We start from the raw sequence: 16,684 nt of genomic DNA on the forward strand, positions 1-16,684 counted from the left end.
GGCTAACCACAATATAGCTTATCCCTTTGCTTCAGGCCAGTACAAGATGTGGCTGCTGTTAGTAACAAGTGTGCTATCGACAGTGGGAGGTGCACATGGCCTGTTTGGAATACTGGCTCCGGAAAGCCCTGAAGCAGACATGAATATTGTGAGTAACTGAAGGATAGTGTAGGATTAGAGTCATGTTGGGTCTAATTTTTGTGAGCACTTGAAATTTGCTAGAAATATCTGTTAGGTGCACTTTAAAACTAATTAAAACCTAAAAGTGTTTTTTTGTGTGTGTGTGTGTGTGTGTTTTTTTTTTTTTTTACTTTTGTTCATTAGAGTCAGATGATAACTTACTGGGGATATCCAAGTGAAGAGTATAACGTTGTTACTGAGGATGGCTACATTCTGGGGGTCTACAGAATTCCTTATGGGAAGAAAAACTCAGAGAATATAGGTACAAACTCCATCCACGACCTCATTTCCTCTCATCTCTTCTTCTTTCCCTCCCTCCCTTACCTTTCCCCATTTCTCCCCCCCCCCCCCTGCATCATCTTTTCTTCCCCCCCCCCCCACCGTTCATTTCTAGATCTCTCTGGAAATGCAAGACAAAGCTGAATTTCCAATCTTCAATAGATAGCAATCAAGTCCATGAAACAGGGGAAAAGTGCAGTCCTGCTGACACATACAATCTATTAAACGCCTCCAATGCAGCTACAGGCACCAGGGAGAGTTTCTTTTAATGTAGTAACTGAGCTGAATCCCAGTGTATGAAAGTTAGCCAGGTTGTATTGTAGAGCAGAAGATTGGGAGGCAGCTAGAGATCTATTTCCTAGATAGACAAAGGTCATTTTTTTTTTTTTGCTGATGTTAAATTTTCATGTTTTTCTCATTACAGAAAAGTTGTGAAACATTCCTTTACTGCACTTAACCTGCGTCTGTACAGTGCTTAATTTCCTTAGACTATCACTTTAATATCTTTATTTACACATAACTGGCATACAATACAGTAAACCCATTTAGCAAGTACAATATGGAATGAGGATATAGGTCAGGGATACAGTTGCCTAGGATATGCAAGGTCCTGTGTTGATAAATACAAATGCAATAAATAAAAATAAAATTTCTATACCAGAGTTATTGTTCAGTGGTTAAGAGCCCTAGCTACTCTTGTGTAGCTCTTGGGTTCAATCCTCAGTACTCACATGCTGGTGGCTGCTCACAACTGTCTATACCTTCAGTTCCAGGAGATCTGATGCCCTCTTCTGGCCTCTGAAGGCTCCTGCACACATGTGGTGCATATAAACTCATACAAACTTATACAAACACTTTTAAAAACCAAATCTTTAAAACTAAATAAAGTGTACAATTTGATCAATTTTGGCACATAAGACACAACTAAGAAAAGATATTTAAGATACAACATCAACAAAGTGAACATACTAAATTCAGACCACATGTGTAGACAAATATCTACTCTAAGGAATAAGTTTTAAATGTTTTGAACAATCTTGTTTCCTAGGTAAGAGACCTGTGGTGTTTCTGCAACATGGTTTGATTGCATCAGCCACAAACTGGATCACAAATCTCCCAAACAACAGCCTGGCCTTCATTCTGGCAGATGCTGGCTACGATGTGTGGCTGGGGAATAGCAGAGGAAATACATGGTCCAGGAAAAATTTATATTATTCACCAGACACAGTTGAATTCTGGAAGTTCAGGTAAAGAAAGAATAATGCAAAAGGAGCATGCATTTGGGCTCTACACTCACTCTCATTCTCACTTTCCCATCATAGCCAACTACACTCCAGGTAGGAGGTGGAGGAAGCCATACAATTTTAACACAACATTTGAATCTTCTATATACTTCATTATAAGGGTTGTTTTTTTCTTTAAGTTGTTATCTCCATACCCAAGATGAAGAGATGCATAAAAATACTTTTCCAAATAAAATGAACAGCACAGCCGGAGTGAGGATGAGGATGCAAAGCAGTTCACTTATTCTAGAATGTCCCAAAAGGAGAAGCCAATAGACTAGGAAGGTGTCAGAAGTGGGGCAAAAGGAAACGGCAGTTATCAAAGGTATACAATGCCTTCTTATGCCCTACCCTCTGAAATGATAGATGGAGCTAGAAGACAGAAGAGCATCTAGCTGATATTGTGGAGGTACAAGAATTTTCCTATGGTTCTAAAAGCTAATATAAAACCCATATGTACCTGGCATAGTTAGGAAGAGGTAGAGAGAGACACAATAGAAGACTAGCGTTGTTGACAAGAACCAGATCTAATGAGGGTGTGGAAATTCATTCTGTTTACAATGAGAAGCCATTAAATTTTGTTCAGTATAAGAGTTCTCATTTATGAAGGGTGTACAACAGAGATGTGACTTACATTAAGTGAAATTGGAATGTAGAATGTAAGGCTTATTAAATCTGATACTCAATTTCAGGCATGAAAATAATTCTCACTCATAGATCCCTACCTATCTTGTTTAGATTAGATTGCAGGCATTATTCATTATTTGGAAATGATGGTCTTTGTTTACAAACAATGACCCCAAAGGCACTCGGCACTCAAAAAGGGTTTACATGTAATTGGCAATAATTAAAGCACCCAATATTCTACTTCTCAAATAGAAATAGGGGTTTCTCTTTAAATACGCTTTTTTGGCTTTATTCTTGAATATGGGTCTAAGGTGCAAGGTTGAAAGTGAAGTGTTTGAGTTTTAGGGGGAACTATATATAGTTTTATTTACTTTTTCTCACAGCTTTGATGAGATGGCTAAATATGACCTTCCAGCCACAATAGACTTCATTGTGCAGAAAACTGGACAAGAGCGGCTGCACTATGTTGGTCATTCCCAGGGCACCACTATTGGTAAGTAAAAGGCCAGAGCCTGGGTACAGTTTCTACATGTCTGCCCTGTAGCATAGGCATGGCTGTGCAACTTTATAAAATGCCATGTCCATGACAACCCAGTGACGTAAGGACAATTAATCCTCCTAGCCTAGAGATGAACAAACCAAACAGGGGGGTGATTAACTCAAGCAACTGCCATTGTCTTTATCAATAGTTCAATAGAGTGGCTCAGATACCAGCTCAGGCTACCTGACTCTCAAGGCAGCTTGTTCCAGCACCCTAGTTGAATTTGTTCTCTTCACGCCATTTTTTTTTTTTTTTTGAAACCAGATCATTTCCCCAAATAATACACCAAAGAACATAAATTGCGATCTCTACCTTCACTCAGATTGGGGGAGGGGCAGAAAAAATCAACAGATTAAAAGTAACATGAAGTTCACCCAACCATGATAATGCTATGAGAAATGTACCTTGCCTTATGAAGGATTTTCAGGAATATTAGAGGGCTTTTAAAGCCATTTTCAGCAGGGAAAACTCACAAACACCCTCTGACTGAAAATGTAGAAGAGTCACGCGCATACATGGCAGCCTGATGTTATAGGGAGCGGGGAACAACAAGTGTAAGAGAATCCAAAGATGGAGAACATATTCATGGGACGTGAGTGATGCTGTTCTTCATGGGGATGAGCCTGGGTGAGATCCAGTGAGAGAGAAAGTGAGGGAGATGACATTGTGGCAACCACGAAAAATAGATAACTCAGGGTTCTTTGGATAGTGTAAGAAGAAAAGCCTTCAATATAAGTGAAATGAAAGCCATGAGGGGATTTTTAATGGAGGCGTTGCATGACCCATTATATACATGGTCTTTCTAGTTGCTGAAGAGCAACAACGGCAGAAACTCAGAAGCAGCTAGAGGACCCATGCAGTAAGTCAGGCCAGAGATTATGTTAAGCCAGATTACTAGGAGTGAGGAGCGCTGTGGGAATAAAGATGCTCAGTCAAACAGCATGCGTGTACACACATGCACACATATGTACATAATACATACATATACATACATATGTGTGTGTTTGTGTGTGTGTGTGCGCGCGCGCAAATGAGATACAGCCAGCAAATTTTACTGAAATGTTGAATATAGAGTATACAAAGCAAAAGTAGGCGTAAAGAGGATGCCAGAGTTTGTGGCTTGGGATCCTTGAATAGTGAAGACGCCATTACCCAAAGTGAGAAAGGAAGACTGTGAGAAGAGCTGGCAGATAAGGTCGTTAGGAGCTCAGTATGAGAACACCGTGGGTCATCTATTGAAGAGTCCGGTAAAGATGTCAGGAAGCCATAATAGCAATGTGAAGGTCAAGGAAGAATACTGGACTCAAAATACACAAGAGGAGGCTCAATCAATGAGATTTGGGTTTAATATCTCAAGGAGTCAACTCAGCCAGCCAAGAGGAGAGGTCTTAGGGCAAACCTGACTTTTATTTAGAAGTTGAGACTTCTTTAACAGGAAAAAAAAATTCAGAGGTAGCAATAATGATGTACAAAGGCTGCCAGAATTCTGGAATCCAAAGGGAGGAAGTGTTTACTAATAATCCAAAAGCCAAGTGAAATGTAGCCTGAGAGGTAATTTTTAAATTGCTTGCATAGAAGTCAGAGGCATCTTTGTTGCTGCTGCTGGTTCTGGGTGTCCTGTGTAGCTCAGGCTGACTTCAGACTCCTGGTCCCCTTGACTCAGCCTCCAGAGTACTGAGATTACTGGAACTAACCAGTGACTGTACTTGGCTATAGGGGATTATCATAAAATTAACTTTCTATGACAATGTTTTATGCTACAAAATATTCTGTCTGTAATCTAAGGTTATAAAAGTATTGCATTGAGATGCAATGCAACTATTTCCTTAGAACACATTGAAGTGGCTAAAACTGCTTGCCTTGACACTGAATTACTGCATCCTGATTCTATATTGAGTTACTTGAAGACTGAATATGTCAATTCTTTTTTGTTAAGTAGTAGATATGTTAAGATGCTATCACTGTACTTACACATGTCTCAATAAATTATTGTGCCAATTTCAAAGCTTGCCCCAAATAGCATCTCCAGGGGAGTCTGCTCAAACTACTGTACCAACCAAGGACAATGCAGGCAGTAAACCTAGAACCTTTATCCAGATCTAGCCAATGGACAGTACATTCTCCACGGTTGTGTGGAGAGCAGGGACTGACTCTGACATGAACTCTGGTTTGACCATTTCCCCTTGGAGGGGAGACCTGGAGGAAGAGTAGGCAGGCTACCAGGATGAGATCTGATAGTCTGTGATCAAATGGTGTGGAAGGAGGTCCCCTTCTGTCACAGACCTAGAGAAGGGGAATGTGATGAAAGAGGGAGGGAGGGGGAACCGGAAGAGACAAGTGAGGGGATAACAATTGAGATATAATCTGAATAAATTACTTTTTTAAAGATTCAAAACATTAAAAAGAAGAAAGTCCAAGATAATATCACATTTGTAAAAACAGAAAATCATACACATGCACACACATTCTTCATTGGTGGTCTGTTCTATTTCAGGTTTTATTGCCTTTTCTACCAATTCTACATTGGCTAAAAGAATCAAGACATTTTATGCATTAGCTCCAGTTGCTACTGTAACATATGCACAAAGTCCTTTGAAAAAACTTTCACTTATTCCTACATTACTTTTCAAGGTATGTGATTCTATTTAAGATATCCAACTGCCATTGGATTTCAGAGTGATCAAAGTAAACAAATGTACCTTAGAAATGAACATATCATATCCTCACACTAAATTGTACATGTTTATATTATCTCTCCCACAGCATTAAAATGTGCGGATCCCCTCTTGCCTCTGTGGCCCCCAATTACTCCTTTGTTTTTGTTTAGCTTACAGTGGGTTGTCAATGCCAGTAAGTGTTTTGCTTTTTCAGGGGTGTTGCACTGGTCAAGCACTCCCCACACCTGTGTAAAGGTAACAAGGAATGGAGTGTTACAAGCATAGAAAAATAGTCAAATAAGAATTCCAGGTAGGGCCAGAGGGATATGGAAGGCGTCTATGACAGCTCCCCCAATGACCTGCCCGAGAGAGAGAGAGAGAGAGAGAGAGAGAGAGAGAGAGAGAGAGAGAGAGAGAGAGAGAGAGAGAATAGAATAGAATAGAATAGAATAGAATAGAATAGAATAGAATAGAATAGAATAGAATAGAATAAGAAAAGAAACCCAAAGAAAAAGAAAGACTCCAGACAGGAAGCTTTTTAAAAGATTCCTTTAAAACTGTGATAAAGATGCTGAAATGTGGTTCATAGTTGATGGCTTCTTGTGGGGTGAGGGAGTGTGGAGATAGAAAAGACTCAGTTTTCTTTAAGGGGCTGGCCACTGGGTATTTGATCATGTTCCAATGACTATATGGGCAACACAAATTGGACTTGGGCTTGGTGGGGGATTTTTCATTTTGGTTTTTTTGTTGTTGTTGTTGTTTGTTTGTTTATCTGTTTTTTGGTTTTGGAAGTGGAGCACAAGGGTGGGAGTGTGGACCTGGGAGGAATGGAAAGCAAATGTGATCCAGGTGCATTGTAAAAAGTTCTCAACTAATTAATAAAAATATTATGATGAGAAAAACAAAAGAAACTTGGAAGAGGAAGGCAAAAAGGAATAGGGAAAGAGAAAAATAAGGAAAGCCAAGAAATAAAAGAATACTGTGCCTCCTCCTAATAAATGTCTTAGACTGCCTAAGAGCTTTTGTTCTAAGAAATAGGAATTTCATAGAACAGCAGTGTGGATCTCAATAGACCATAAATAGTCAGCACCTTTTTGAGTAGACAGACACCCATGGGAATGATTTAATAACATTTACTTATTGGAGTGTTTAATGTCCTACTTCTGTTGCACTCAAGCTAGCCCATGCAGACACACCTGCACATTTGCACCATTTCCTTTAGAAGAATGGTTTATCCTGAGGCTCTGAGTACAGGAAGCATGCTTTTTCCTTCATTATTGGATGGTTCATTTACTTTCACTCTAAATTAGCATCGATGTCTAAAGCCAAAGACACTGCCTACAGTCAAACTATACAACTTTTATGCAAAACCTAAAGTGTTAAGGTGACTGCGACTATTTCCTGGTGCACCAAGCCTCTCACTTCCCACTTTTGCTCAGATTTTCAGGTAGCAAAATCAGGACTGGAGGGACAAGACATTTAGACATTAAGTCGCAGGCATGGATGAGAATTACAGATATAATCTAATACTGATTTGCCCCAAACACTGCTATTTCCAAGCTGTGCTTCCTTGTGTATAAAATTGAGAAAGCAAAATGTCTTAATACTCAACACAACTGAGACAAATATCTAGGCTTTCCTAGAGATACCCCTCCAAGTCCCACTTTCTCCTCTTGGTCTCATAATTTATTACTCAAATCACACATGATGGTACATAATTATGACATTCTACCATGTTATTTCATGATTTGACCATAACTTTTATTACTCTAGTTGGTTTATAATCCATTGTCTTCTACTTCCTCTGTGAGGCTATACAGTTCTCAATACAGTAACACACACTGAATGTTGGTATCTGGCCTTTCCACTTTACAACATCATTTGCAGTATTAAATGAGAGAAAGAAGGGACCAAAGTAGCTCAGTGGGTACAGTAACTGCTGCCAAGTGTGACGACATAACTTCAATCACTGAGGCACTCATGGTAGAAGGAAAGGACTATGAACTCTCACAGGATGTCCTCTGATCTCCACACAACTTCTGTGGAATATATATACACCCCCCCCCACTGCCCACATACACACACACAATGAATGTTCTTTTGAGAAAATAATAACATCATTTCCCCCTTCCTTTTCCTCCCTCCAAACATTCCACATACCCCTCCTTTATCTCTTTCCATAGCCTCTTTTTTTTCATTAGTTCTTGCTTACATACACAGATGCACAATTAAATGCACATGTATTTCTAAACAAACCCTGCTCAGTCTGTAGGATGTATATTTTCGGGGCAGACCATTTGGCATTGATAACCAATTGGTGTGTGCTTCCCTGGAGAAGGCCACCTCTCCTGTTCTCAGGCTTTCTTAATTGCCTGTAGTACCTTGTGAATGCTTCAGGCCTCATGGTCTTTCTCCCTGTGCACATTAACATGACTAATGGTGTCATTCTTGATCAGCTCATGTTTAGCCAGTCACATTGGTGAGACTTTATGGATGTAACCTTACTATTATAAGGATACGTGTCTCACAGAAAACTCTCTGGCAATCTGGCTCTCATAATCTTTCCACCCCCTCTTCCACAATGTTCCCTGAACCTCAGGTGTGAGAGTGTGTTGTGTCACTTACTACTCAGCTCCACACTCTGAATTTTGACTGGTTGTGGTTTTCTGTAAGGGTCTTCTGTTTGGTGAAAGAGAAGTTTCCTTTATGAGGGATGTTTTGTCTTTGGGTATGAAGACAAAACATTTGGAATGTAGTTAGGAATTATGCTGGTTTATTGAAGGGTTGATTGTAGGGTCTCTGAGATGCATGACTTCACTACCCCTGAGTAACTGGATAGGTTTCCTGTATCGGTTATGAATTCCTCTTATTGAGTGGGTCTTAAGCCCAATTAGAGAGCTGTTGATTATGGTCATGGTATATGTGAAACTACTACACCCTTAAGGTTATTTCTTCATGCTCATCATTGTCGTGGTTCATAGGTGTCGTAGCTGGTTAGACCTTCTAGTTGCTTCCTCCTTTGGAAATTTGCATGTTGCTTTTTGGCACCTTGAAAGTTAGTCCTCAGTGAGAAGCATTCCAGTCAGGTCCAGCTCAGGAACCTCTGGGCCCTATGTCTTAATTACCTGATGCCTTCAGCAGTAGGATCTTATCTTCCACCTCTGGAGGGCAACAAAGGACAATAGCAGTAGTTTGTAATCTTTTGGAAGTCTCTTGGGCAACCATGATCAAGTTTCAACAATTCAAAGGAGAACTTCTTGTGCCAGATGCTGGTTTTGTTGTTGTTGTGGTGGTGGTGGTTGTGGTTTTGCTTGTGCTTGTGGTTGTTGTTGTGGTGGTTGTATGGTCTTTGGATCTTTGGGAGAGTGTTATCCATCCAGATGAGAAACTTTCATTTAAGCTATATGTGTATATGTATGCAAAAACGTACATATATTATAGGGTCTTTTAGGTATGTAGTTAATAGTAAAATTACTTACAACTCTTTCAGACATCCTTACTGATAAGTTACCCTCTTCCCTTTTTTTTCTGTAATTATCTCCACCCCTCCTTAATTAGAGCCCCTCCCTTATCCCATTGTCTCAGTCAGATCACTTATACCCTCATAGTCTCCTCTCTACTGTTTCCCCAACTCTCTGACTCTAGCAATGGTCCCTTCTTACTCTCCTGGCTTTATAGTTACTCCAGGATATATAGTCATCTATAAACATTTGGAGCTAAGAAATTCAAAGAGAGAAAACATAGTACATTTGTTTTTCTGGGTGTGCGTTACCTCATTCATTGTTTTATTCTGGAGTTATACATTTACCTGGACAGTTCATGACTGCATTTATCTTTACAAGTGAATGATATTCCATAGTGTATATGCTCTGTGTTTTCATTATCTATTGGTCAGTTGAAGGACATTTAGATTCTTTCCATGTCCTAGCAACTATGAATAGAGCAGCAATAAACATAGCTGGGCATATGTTTGTGGATTATGATGTGGAGTCCTTTGTACATATGAAGTGAGTGGTTTAACTGAGTAGATTTGTTTTTAGCTTGTTGAGAATTCTCCACACTAATATCCTGAGTGGCTGCATGAGTTTGCAATTCTCTCAACAGTGTGTCAGGGCCTCCTATTTTCCAAACTTCCCAAAGTTACTGTTGTGTGTTGTTTTGTTGATCTTTGCCATTCTGACTGGGGTAAAATGAAATCTCAAATTGTTTCGATTTGTATTTCCTTAATTGTGAGAAACAATAAACATTTTTGAGACATTTCTTAGCCACCGCTTTTTGATTGGTTGGTTGGTTGGTTAGTTGGCTTTTGTGGGGTGTTTGTTTGTTTTTCTTTTCTTTTTTGACAATTCTTTCTTCAGGTCCCGGCTCATTTTTTAAATGAGTTGGTTGGGATTTTTTGTTTGCTTTTATGTAATTTATATATTATTGATCTTAATGCTCTGCCAGAGGTGTAATTAACAAAGATTCTTTCCCATCCTATGGGCTTCTCTTTTGCAAAGTTGTTTGTTTCTTTAGCTGTGCAGGAGATTTTTAGTTTTATGAGGCCCCATTTGTAATACAGTCGGCCTTAATTCTTGGGAAAATAGAGTCCCATTCAGAATGTCCTTTACTACACTTATATTGTATATGCTACTGCCTATACTTTCTTCTAGATGTTTCCATGTTTCAGGCTTCACACTTAGGTCTTTGATCCACTTGAAGTTGGGTTTTGTACAAGGTGATAGATATGGACTAAAGAATAAGTAATTTCTAAAAGAACTTATAGAAATAAAGAAAAATGCAAGCATGATCATACCGGCATGAGTGGCTTCAGCAATTAAGGTGGCTTTCTGGAGCTTGGCTGCTGCCTTAATCTAATGATGCCTTTTTATTTCAGATTATATTTGGTAACAAAATGTTCTTGGCACACAACTTCTTTTATCAATTTCTTGGCACTGAAGTGTGCTCCCGGGAACTGATGGATCTTCTCTGCAGCAACACTTTATTTGTCTTTTGTGGATTTGACAGGAAGAACTTGAATACGGTGTGTATGCATTATGGCTTTCATTCAAGAGATTTTTTTCAAAACACTTTTGATTGTTTTATCGCCATCACTTAGAAGCAGTCCTTCACAAGAACTAAGTGTCACCTCACAATTGTGCCCAGAGCATTGTGATACCTCAGTGAAATCACAAGGCACTGTTCACTCCAGTTTTATCTCCTGCTCCTATTCACAGATATGACTGATTTGTGACCCCCCTAAATGACTGGCATGGTATTTCTCTTCTGTGATGGAAGGGAATGAATCTTACTGAGAAGGTTCTTCTAGGGAACAATGCATAGTCATCAAATAAATGCTCTTAACCCTGCTATCCATTACCCTAAATTATGCAAAACACATTTTAGAGAAGCCATGTAACAGCTTGCCATATCTTGATCTGCATTTTTGCCCCCAAGTTGGAATCTTAAGGCCTATATGAGAAAGTTCAATATCATAATATCCTTAAATGTATGGATTCATGTCAGTCTAGTTTAAATGCTACCTTTGGAACTGATTTAAACTCCTGTATTGGTTTCCTCACACACAAAATATGCTATTGTGAAGTTTGAATCAGCTAAGATGTTTAATACAATTGCATCACAACATTAAGCACATGACACATGATAGTAGAATATAATTTTTTTACTAGTATATGTAGATATGCCTCTGCTGGTGTGGGGGGTATTTTATTTTATTTTTGTGGTACTAATGGTGGAACCTAGGCATTTTAGAGAAGGTTCTATTGCTAAGATATATCATCAGCATTTTTTAAAATAACTTTTGATTGGTCATGTTCAATTGCACATTCACCCACTCTATAGCCAAATCAGGACTTTAACCAGAGATCCTCCTGACTCAGCCTCCCAAGTAGCTGGAATTACAGTCCTATCCTACTAATCCTGACTCTCATTTATACCTTTAAGCCCTTAAGAAAATTAATTTATTGTTAAAATGTAGTATAATAATTTCTGTACTCATTGGAAACCTAGTAGTGAAACTGCAACTTCTGTCTCCATAGAGACCAAGAAGGTTCAGTTGTCTTTCTCAGTGCTGATGTCCACTATATAGCTGGATAAATATATCCACATTTTTTTTATATATATTTTTCCTTTACATTCCACTTGCAGTGTTAGGCGCCGCTTCTTCTTTTCAATTTGAGGCTGTTTCTAACTATGTATAAGAAATGTAACAGAGCAGTCTGTCCTTATTAAGCCAAGAAATGGATTGATTCTTGTATTATATCAATAAGATTCTTCAGAGAAAATAATAGTAAAATGGAAAGGCAGAGAACAAACAAAGTTAGGGCTCTTGTCTTCTGTGTGTTGCTAATATGGAGGGAGCTGTAGCCTCCTTAATAGCAGCCAGTTCATTTGTCCACAGTCTAGGATCGACAATTGAATTGGCCAGTGTAAACTGGAAATGGAGCTTAGAGTGCTAAAAGGTCTGACCAAGGCGATTTAGGGACCAGATAAAATAGCTAAATATATACAAAGATTGTCATATGTGCGTATATACATGTATATATGTATAATTATTTAATATATGTTAAAATCATGCAACATGGGGAATTTGTGTATAATATTTAATCTCTTGCATTCTGACACTAGATAGAAAGTTAAGAAGTTAGGTTCAGAAACTAAGTAACACTTTCTGGCCTCACACTATTTCTGTGAACCTCATATTTTTCTAAATATTTTATAAACTCCATTGAGTTTCCAAACTCTACTTTGAAAAACTATAACTAAGAGCTAATAAGTCACCTGCATTGTTCATCATGGTTAAAACATGCAGTGTACTTTGTAGACTCTAAGGTAGCATGCAACAGTTCCGTTCATCCTCTGTTAAAGGTTACCCTGCAATACTGGCTTGAAATCAGAAAACTTAGCTCCCAATAGTTTTTCTGAAGCCAAATATGTCTAAGTTTATGTATATGTGTGTCTGTGTTTGATTTCTAGAGTCGTTTTGATGTGTATCTAGCACATAATCCGGCAGGAACATCTGTCCAAGACATCCTCCACTGGGCTCAGGTATTATTATTTGAATGTTAGTTAATACTCATTTTGTGGGATTGAACGTAAATCACCTAAATGTGCTTACCCTAAAACACCATGTTCCTGTAAGGCAATGATTCTATATGTGACAACCTACAAAAATAACTATTAACCTATGTACATGAAAATATTATGAAAATGCATGCTTTGAGTAAAAAAATATTATTTTTATAATTTGCCATGCAAAATATTTAAATCAAAGCTACATTTGTACTTTCATATGTCGTATATTGAATGCCATGTATCTTAGATGGTTAGTAATTATTTTGAACAAGAAAATATTTTCTCAATAATTAAAAAACTTGAATATTGAATTGTTTTTAATGTTAAAATTATAAGAATTTTATCTAATTGATTTTAGTTACTTTTTACTAATTTTTATTTGATTTTTACCTTTAAATTTTCATTAGGTTGCTAGATCTAGGAAATTTCAAGCCTTTGACTGGGGAAGCTCATTCCAGAACATGTTACACTACAATCAGGTAAATTTCTTGAGATTGAAACTCCTCAGAATTTTAAAAACAAAGAATAAAAGTTGGGATTAAAAATATGATAATTGGGTATACATTTTTTCAGAGTAGTGCTGATGTCCAGTTTCTCATTATCCCACTACTATGCCCTGGAAATATAGCCTCAGAGTAACACTAAGTCACATGTAAAGACTTTCCAGAAATTAACAGCGTGTCATCTTTACACAGCCCTGCTGTATAATCCAGCCTCAAAGCAACACACTTGTTTCTTTCTAAAGAGCAACTGGCTGCACCAGGTCAACGATTATGGCCACACATGAGACTAACTGGTTTTCTCATATACCACCCTGTCCTTTTGGACAGCCAGATGATGATTCCATGGGACTACATCTCCATATGGAAGAAAGGGGTGGTGTGTTTTCAGATCAAAGTTAGAAATACAAATTTGCACAGTAACTCACAGAGTAGGAAATTACTGACAGGACATAAAAGGATAATATCTGTAACCATATGCTCAGGGCAATCTCTGAAGTTACTGTTGACTAATTCTGAGCATGACAGGTACCCCATATTAGTTTGTAACCCACTCTATTTAAACACCCCCAATTTTTCTTTCAATTAGTAGCTTTATAATCCTGGTTTTCATTAGTCCCCCTGACTCAAAACTTAGAAAGACATAGAGAAAAGCCCCATACTATTGAGTTTATTTACTGGATGTCTTTAAGGAGGGATTTTCAGATTACTACACGGTTGACTCAAAAAACGAAAACTAGCTTTGAGTTTGCTTTTCTATTAGGCTCTCATTCTGGTAACAAAGAAATCAATCATAGATATCCTGAGTACCAATCATGAAGCCCATCCTTCTCCCAGCCAAGTCAGTAACATTTACGACTAATTGTCATTGAAATCAGCGATGTTAATTTAACAGGCAGAGGTAATTGTTTCCTCAATGGTGTGTGAGGAAAACAAAGTGTGTTTATTATAGATAGTCGCCACGATTTAACCAATATATGAATGTAAGAAATGTAAGAATGTAAGAAAAATCATAAATTACTGGGACAATAATGTAATGAATGTTTTGCACATGTAATTTGGCTCTTTCACAAAGTATAAAATCACAAACTTTAAGAATATTAGATTATTATCCTTCAAATAATAATCTAAAAACCAAAAGTACCTAACTAAATTCTGTCTGGACTATTGGAATCAAGGAGATGACTCTCATTCTATTTTATGAATCTTTATAAGCCCTATGTTATGATAATGGCTTTCTAAAAATAAAAGACCAGGCCAATAACACCTTTTCTCAAAATCTGAATGGCAAAATTATGTGTGCAACAGAGCCATCTTCTGACCTGAAGACCTGTCCTGGTCACTAACCACACTATGGATAGTTGTTTTGTGGAGGCCAGAGAATGGTTTATGATAGCTATGCCTTCAGTTTTGAGTAAACGAGTTCATTGACCATATTGCAAGCAAAAGTAAAAGAACAGCGAGACGCAGATAAAGAAACTCAGCAGAGGGATAGCAAAACATCACGTGTGTGAGGCAGCGTGATCGAGAGACCAAACAAAAGGCAGCATCATCACGCTGGAGGCTTAGAAACATCTAGTAGATATTGATTAGAATCTGTTAATGTAGCCAATTGGATCAACAGAGTCCTGCCTTTAGATCTCCTTCCCCTAGCTGGGCTGGCCTAGTCTGACCTTAGTGGGAGACGATGCATCTAGTCCTGCTGCAACTTGATCTGCCAAGGTGGAGTTGGTACCCATGGTAGAGTCTGCCCTTCTCTGAAGAGAAGGAGATGGGCTGATAAGGCAGAGGGACATAATGGGGGCACTGGAAGGAGAGGAGGGATGGGGCTGTGATTGGGATTTAAAGTGAATAAGTAATGAGGAAAAATACTAGCTCATTAAAAAAAACTCAGTGGATGCTATTTTAAAAACTGGAGTCCTTGGTAGGGTAAAGCGCCCCTTCAGATAGGGCTCTAAAGTGAAAGAATGAGAAGGGAGCAGCAGACAGACAATATCATCAAATCAGGCACTTACAACATCCAACAGAAATCCCTGGAAAGCTCTACCAAAAGAGTTATGCTGAGGTTCCAAATGAGAGATTTCCAGGCAGAACAGCTTCTCCGCGAGGTGAAACAGCATATAAAGTTTTACCAATATTATGTACATTGTAGAAATCAATACAAAGTGAAACCAAATGACTCGGGACCCAGGACTATTTGAGGAGGTCATGATTCAGAGTGGTAGAGACAGTCAAGATCGAGTCAAATCCTACCAGAGGAGACAGATCAGTTTGTAAAGCGTTCGCTGTGTAAGCCCAGTCTATTATAACGTCAGTGAGCCCCTTGTAGAAGATGGGAGGCTGAGACAGGAGAATGACTAGAAGCATGCTGGCCAGCTCCACTGGCATATCTACCAATGAATGGGAGAGTCCGCGTTTGATTGACAGCAAGGACCAACCTGAAGGCTGTACCCTAAGCCCTACATATACACAGCGGTTTATATGTGCCCATCCCCCTGCCACATACACACAAGAATCTAGTAAATCTCCATCCTTCAGCTGAACTGAAATATAGGATTTTAATTAGTATGAATTGTCATCTAAAGCCCAACTTTTTAGATCATAGTTCAGAGCACACAGCATTGACATCACCTATGAATGTAAGATCTCCAACTTTCCTCCTAAATCTGGAGAATCAGTCTTCATTTTAACAAGAGTTCTGGGGTGACTGACAGACGGATTAGAGAAGCGCTGAGCCAAATCACGCTGTGTTCCCTTTGCTCTGTGGGTAACGGTGACTTTCTTGAAGTAATCACTAGACTTTATTTAGAACGCACGCACAATTGACCCTGGTTCTGAAGTACGGTTGGTTGCCTAAGCTCCGCTTCTTCCCCCCGTCATGTTTTAGAAAACACCTCCCGAATATGACGTGTCCGCGATGAATGTGCCAATTGCACTGTGGAATGGTGGCAGTGACCTCCTGGCTGACCCCCGCGACGTTGGCATGCTGCTTCCCAAATTCACCAACCTCCTCTACCACAAGGAGGTTCCTCCCTACAATCATTTGGACTTTATCTGGGCAATGAATGCTCCTCAGGAGGTTTACAATGAGATGCTCTCCATGATGGCAGAAGACTAGAAGAACTATCTACCTGCATTCCAAAAGCCTTGCTTCTTTTATAGTCGTTTGCTTTTAGTGTTTAAAATGAAATACTTATTATTGTAATTTTGACTTTAGAAATATATATATTGGCATCAACAAAGTTCTCGTTTGTCATTTTGATTTTTTTTTTAATTTACAGAAGTACAATATTTTACTTAGAAGCTTATATTAGAAAGGCTTGAGAGGATACATTTCTGGGGCAGAGTAGAATTTCTCTTTCTTTTATCTCAAAAGTTTTTCTAAACTCAATTTAGATTAGGAGCCATGAGTCTTTACAAGTCCTGAAATGGAATGGTGAATGTTCTTATGTGTCTGACAGTGATCAAATTCTTCTGGTCACCATTCATGATCACTTCCTGTCACATCTGCATGCTCAAAACATCACTTACTCTTTCTTGTGA

At 38.6% G+C, this 16,684-nt stretch overlaps 1 protein-coding gene across 1 annotated transcript; it reads left to right on the forward strand.

Annotated features, from left to right (window-relative positions):
* Positions 1 to 330: 330 nt before the first annotated feature.
* Positions 331 to 16,352, forward strand: LOC127190086 (gastric triacylglycerol lipase). Its single transcript, XM_051147128.1, has 8 exons — positions 331 to 442; positions 1,508 to 1,706; positions 2,753 to 2,862; positions 5,405 to 5,541; positions 10,444 to 10,590; positions 12,543 to 12,614; positions 13,049 to 13,120; positions 16,029 to 16,352. The coding sequence occupies exons 1-8, from the start codon at positions 331 to 333 to the stop codon at positions 16,257 to 16,259; spliced, it is 1,080 nt and encodes a 359-aa protein (XP_051003085.1). The 3' UTR covers positions 16,260 to 16,352.
* The last annotated feature ends 332 nt before the right edge of the window (positions 16,353 to 16,684 follow it).

The sequence above is a fragment of the Acomys russatus genome, chromosome 5 (assembly GCF_903995435.1).
Source record: "Acomys russatus chromosome 5, mAcoRus1.1, whole genome shotgun sequence".
NCBI lineage: Eukaryota > Metazoa > Chordata > Mammalia > Rodentia > Muridae > Acomys > Acomys russatus.

What these genes read in the sequence shown, in the direction of transcription:
- LOC127190086 (XM_051147128.1), top strand. Translation starts at nt 331, where the DNA reads ATGATAACTTACTGGGGATATCCAAGTGAAGAGTATAACGTTGTTACT. An exon ending in TTCCTACATTACTTTTCAAG is followed by an intron (nt 5,542 to 10,443) that starts GTATGTGATTCT and finishes TTTTTATTTCAG; the next exon opens with ATTATATTTGGTAACAAAAT. An exon ending in ACATGTTACACTACAATCAG is followed by an intron (nt 13,121 to 16,028) that starts GTAAATTTCTTG and finishes GTCATGTTTTAG; the next exon opens with AAAACACCTCCCGAATATGA.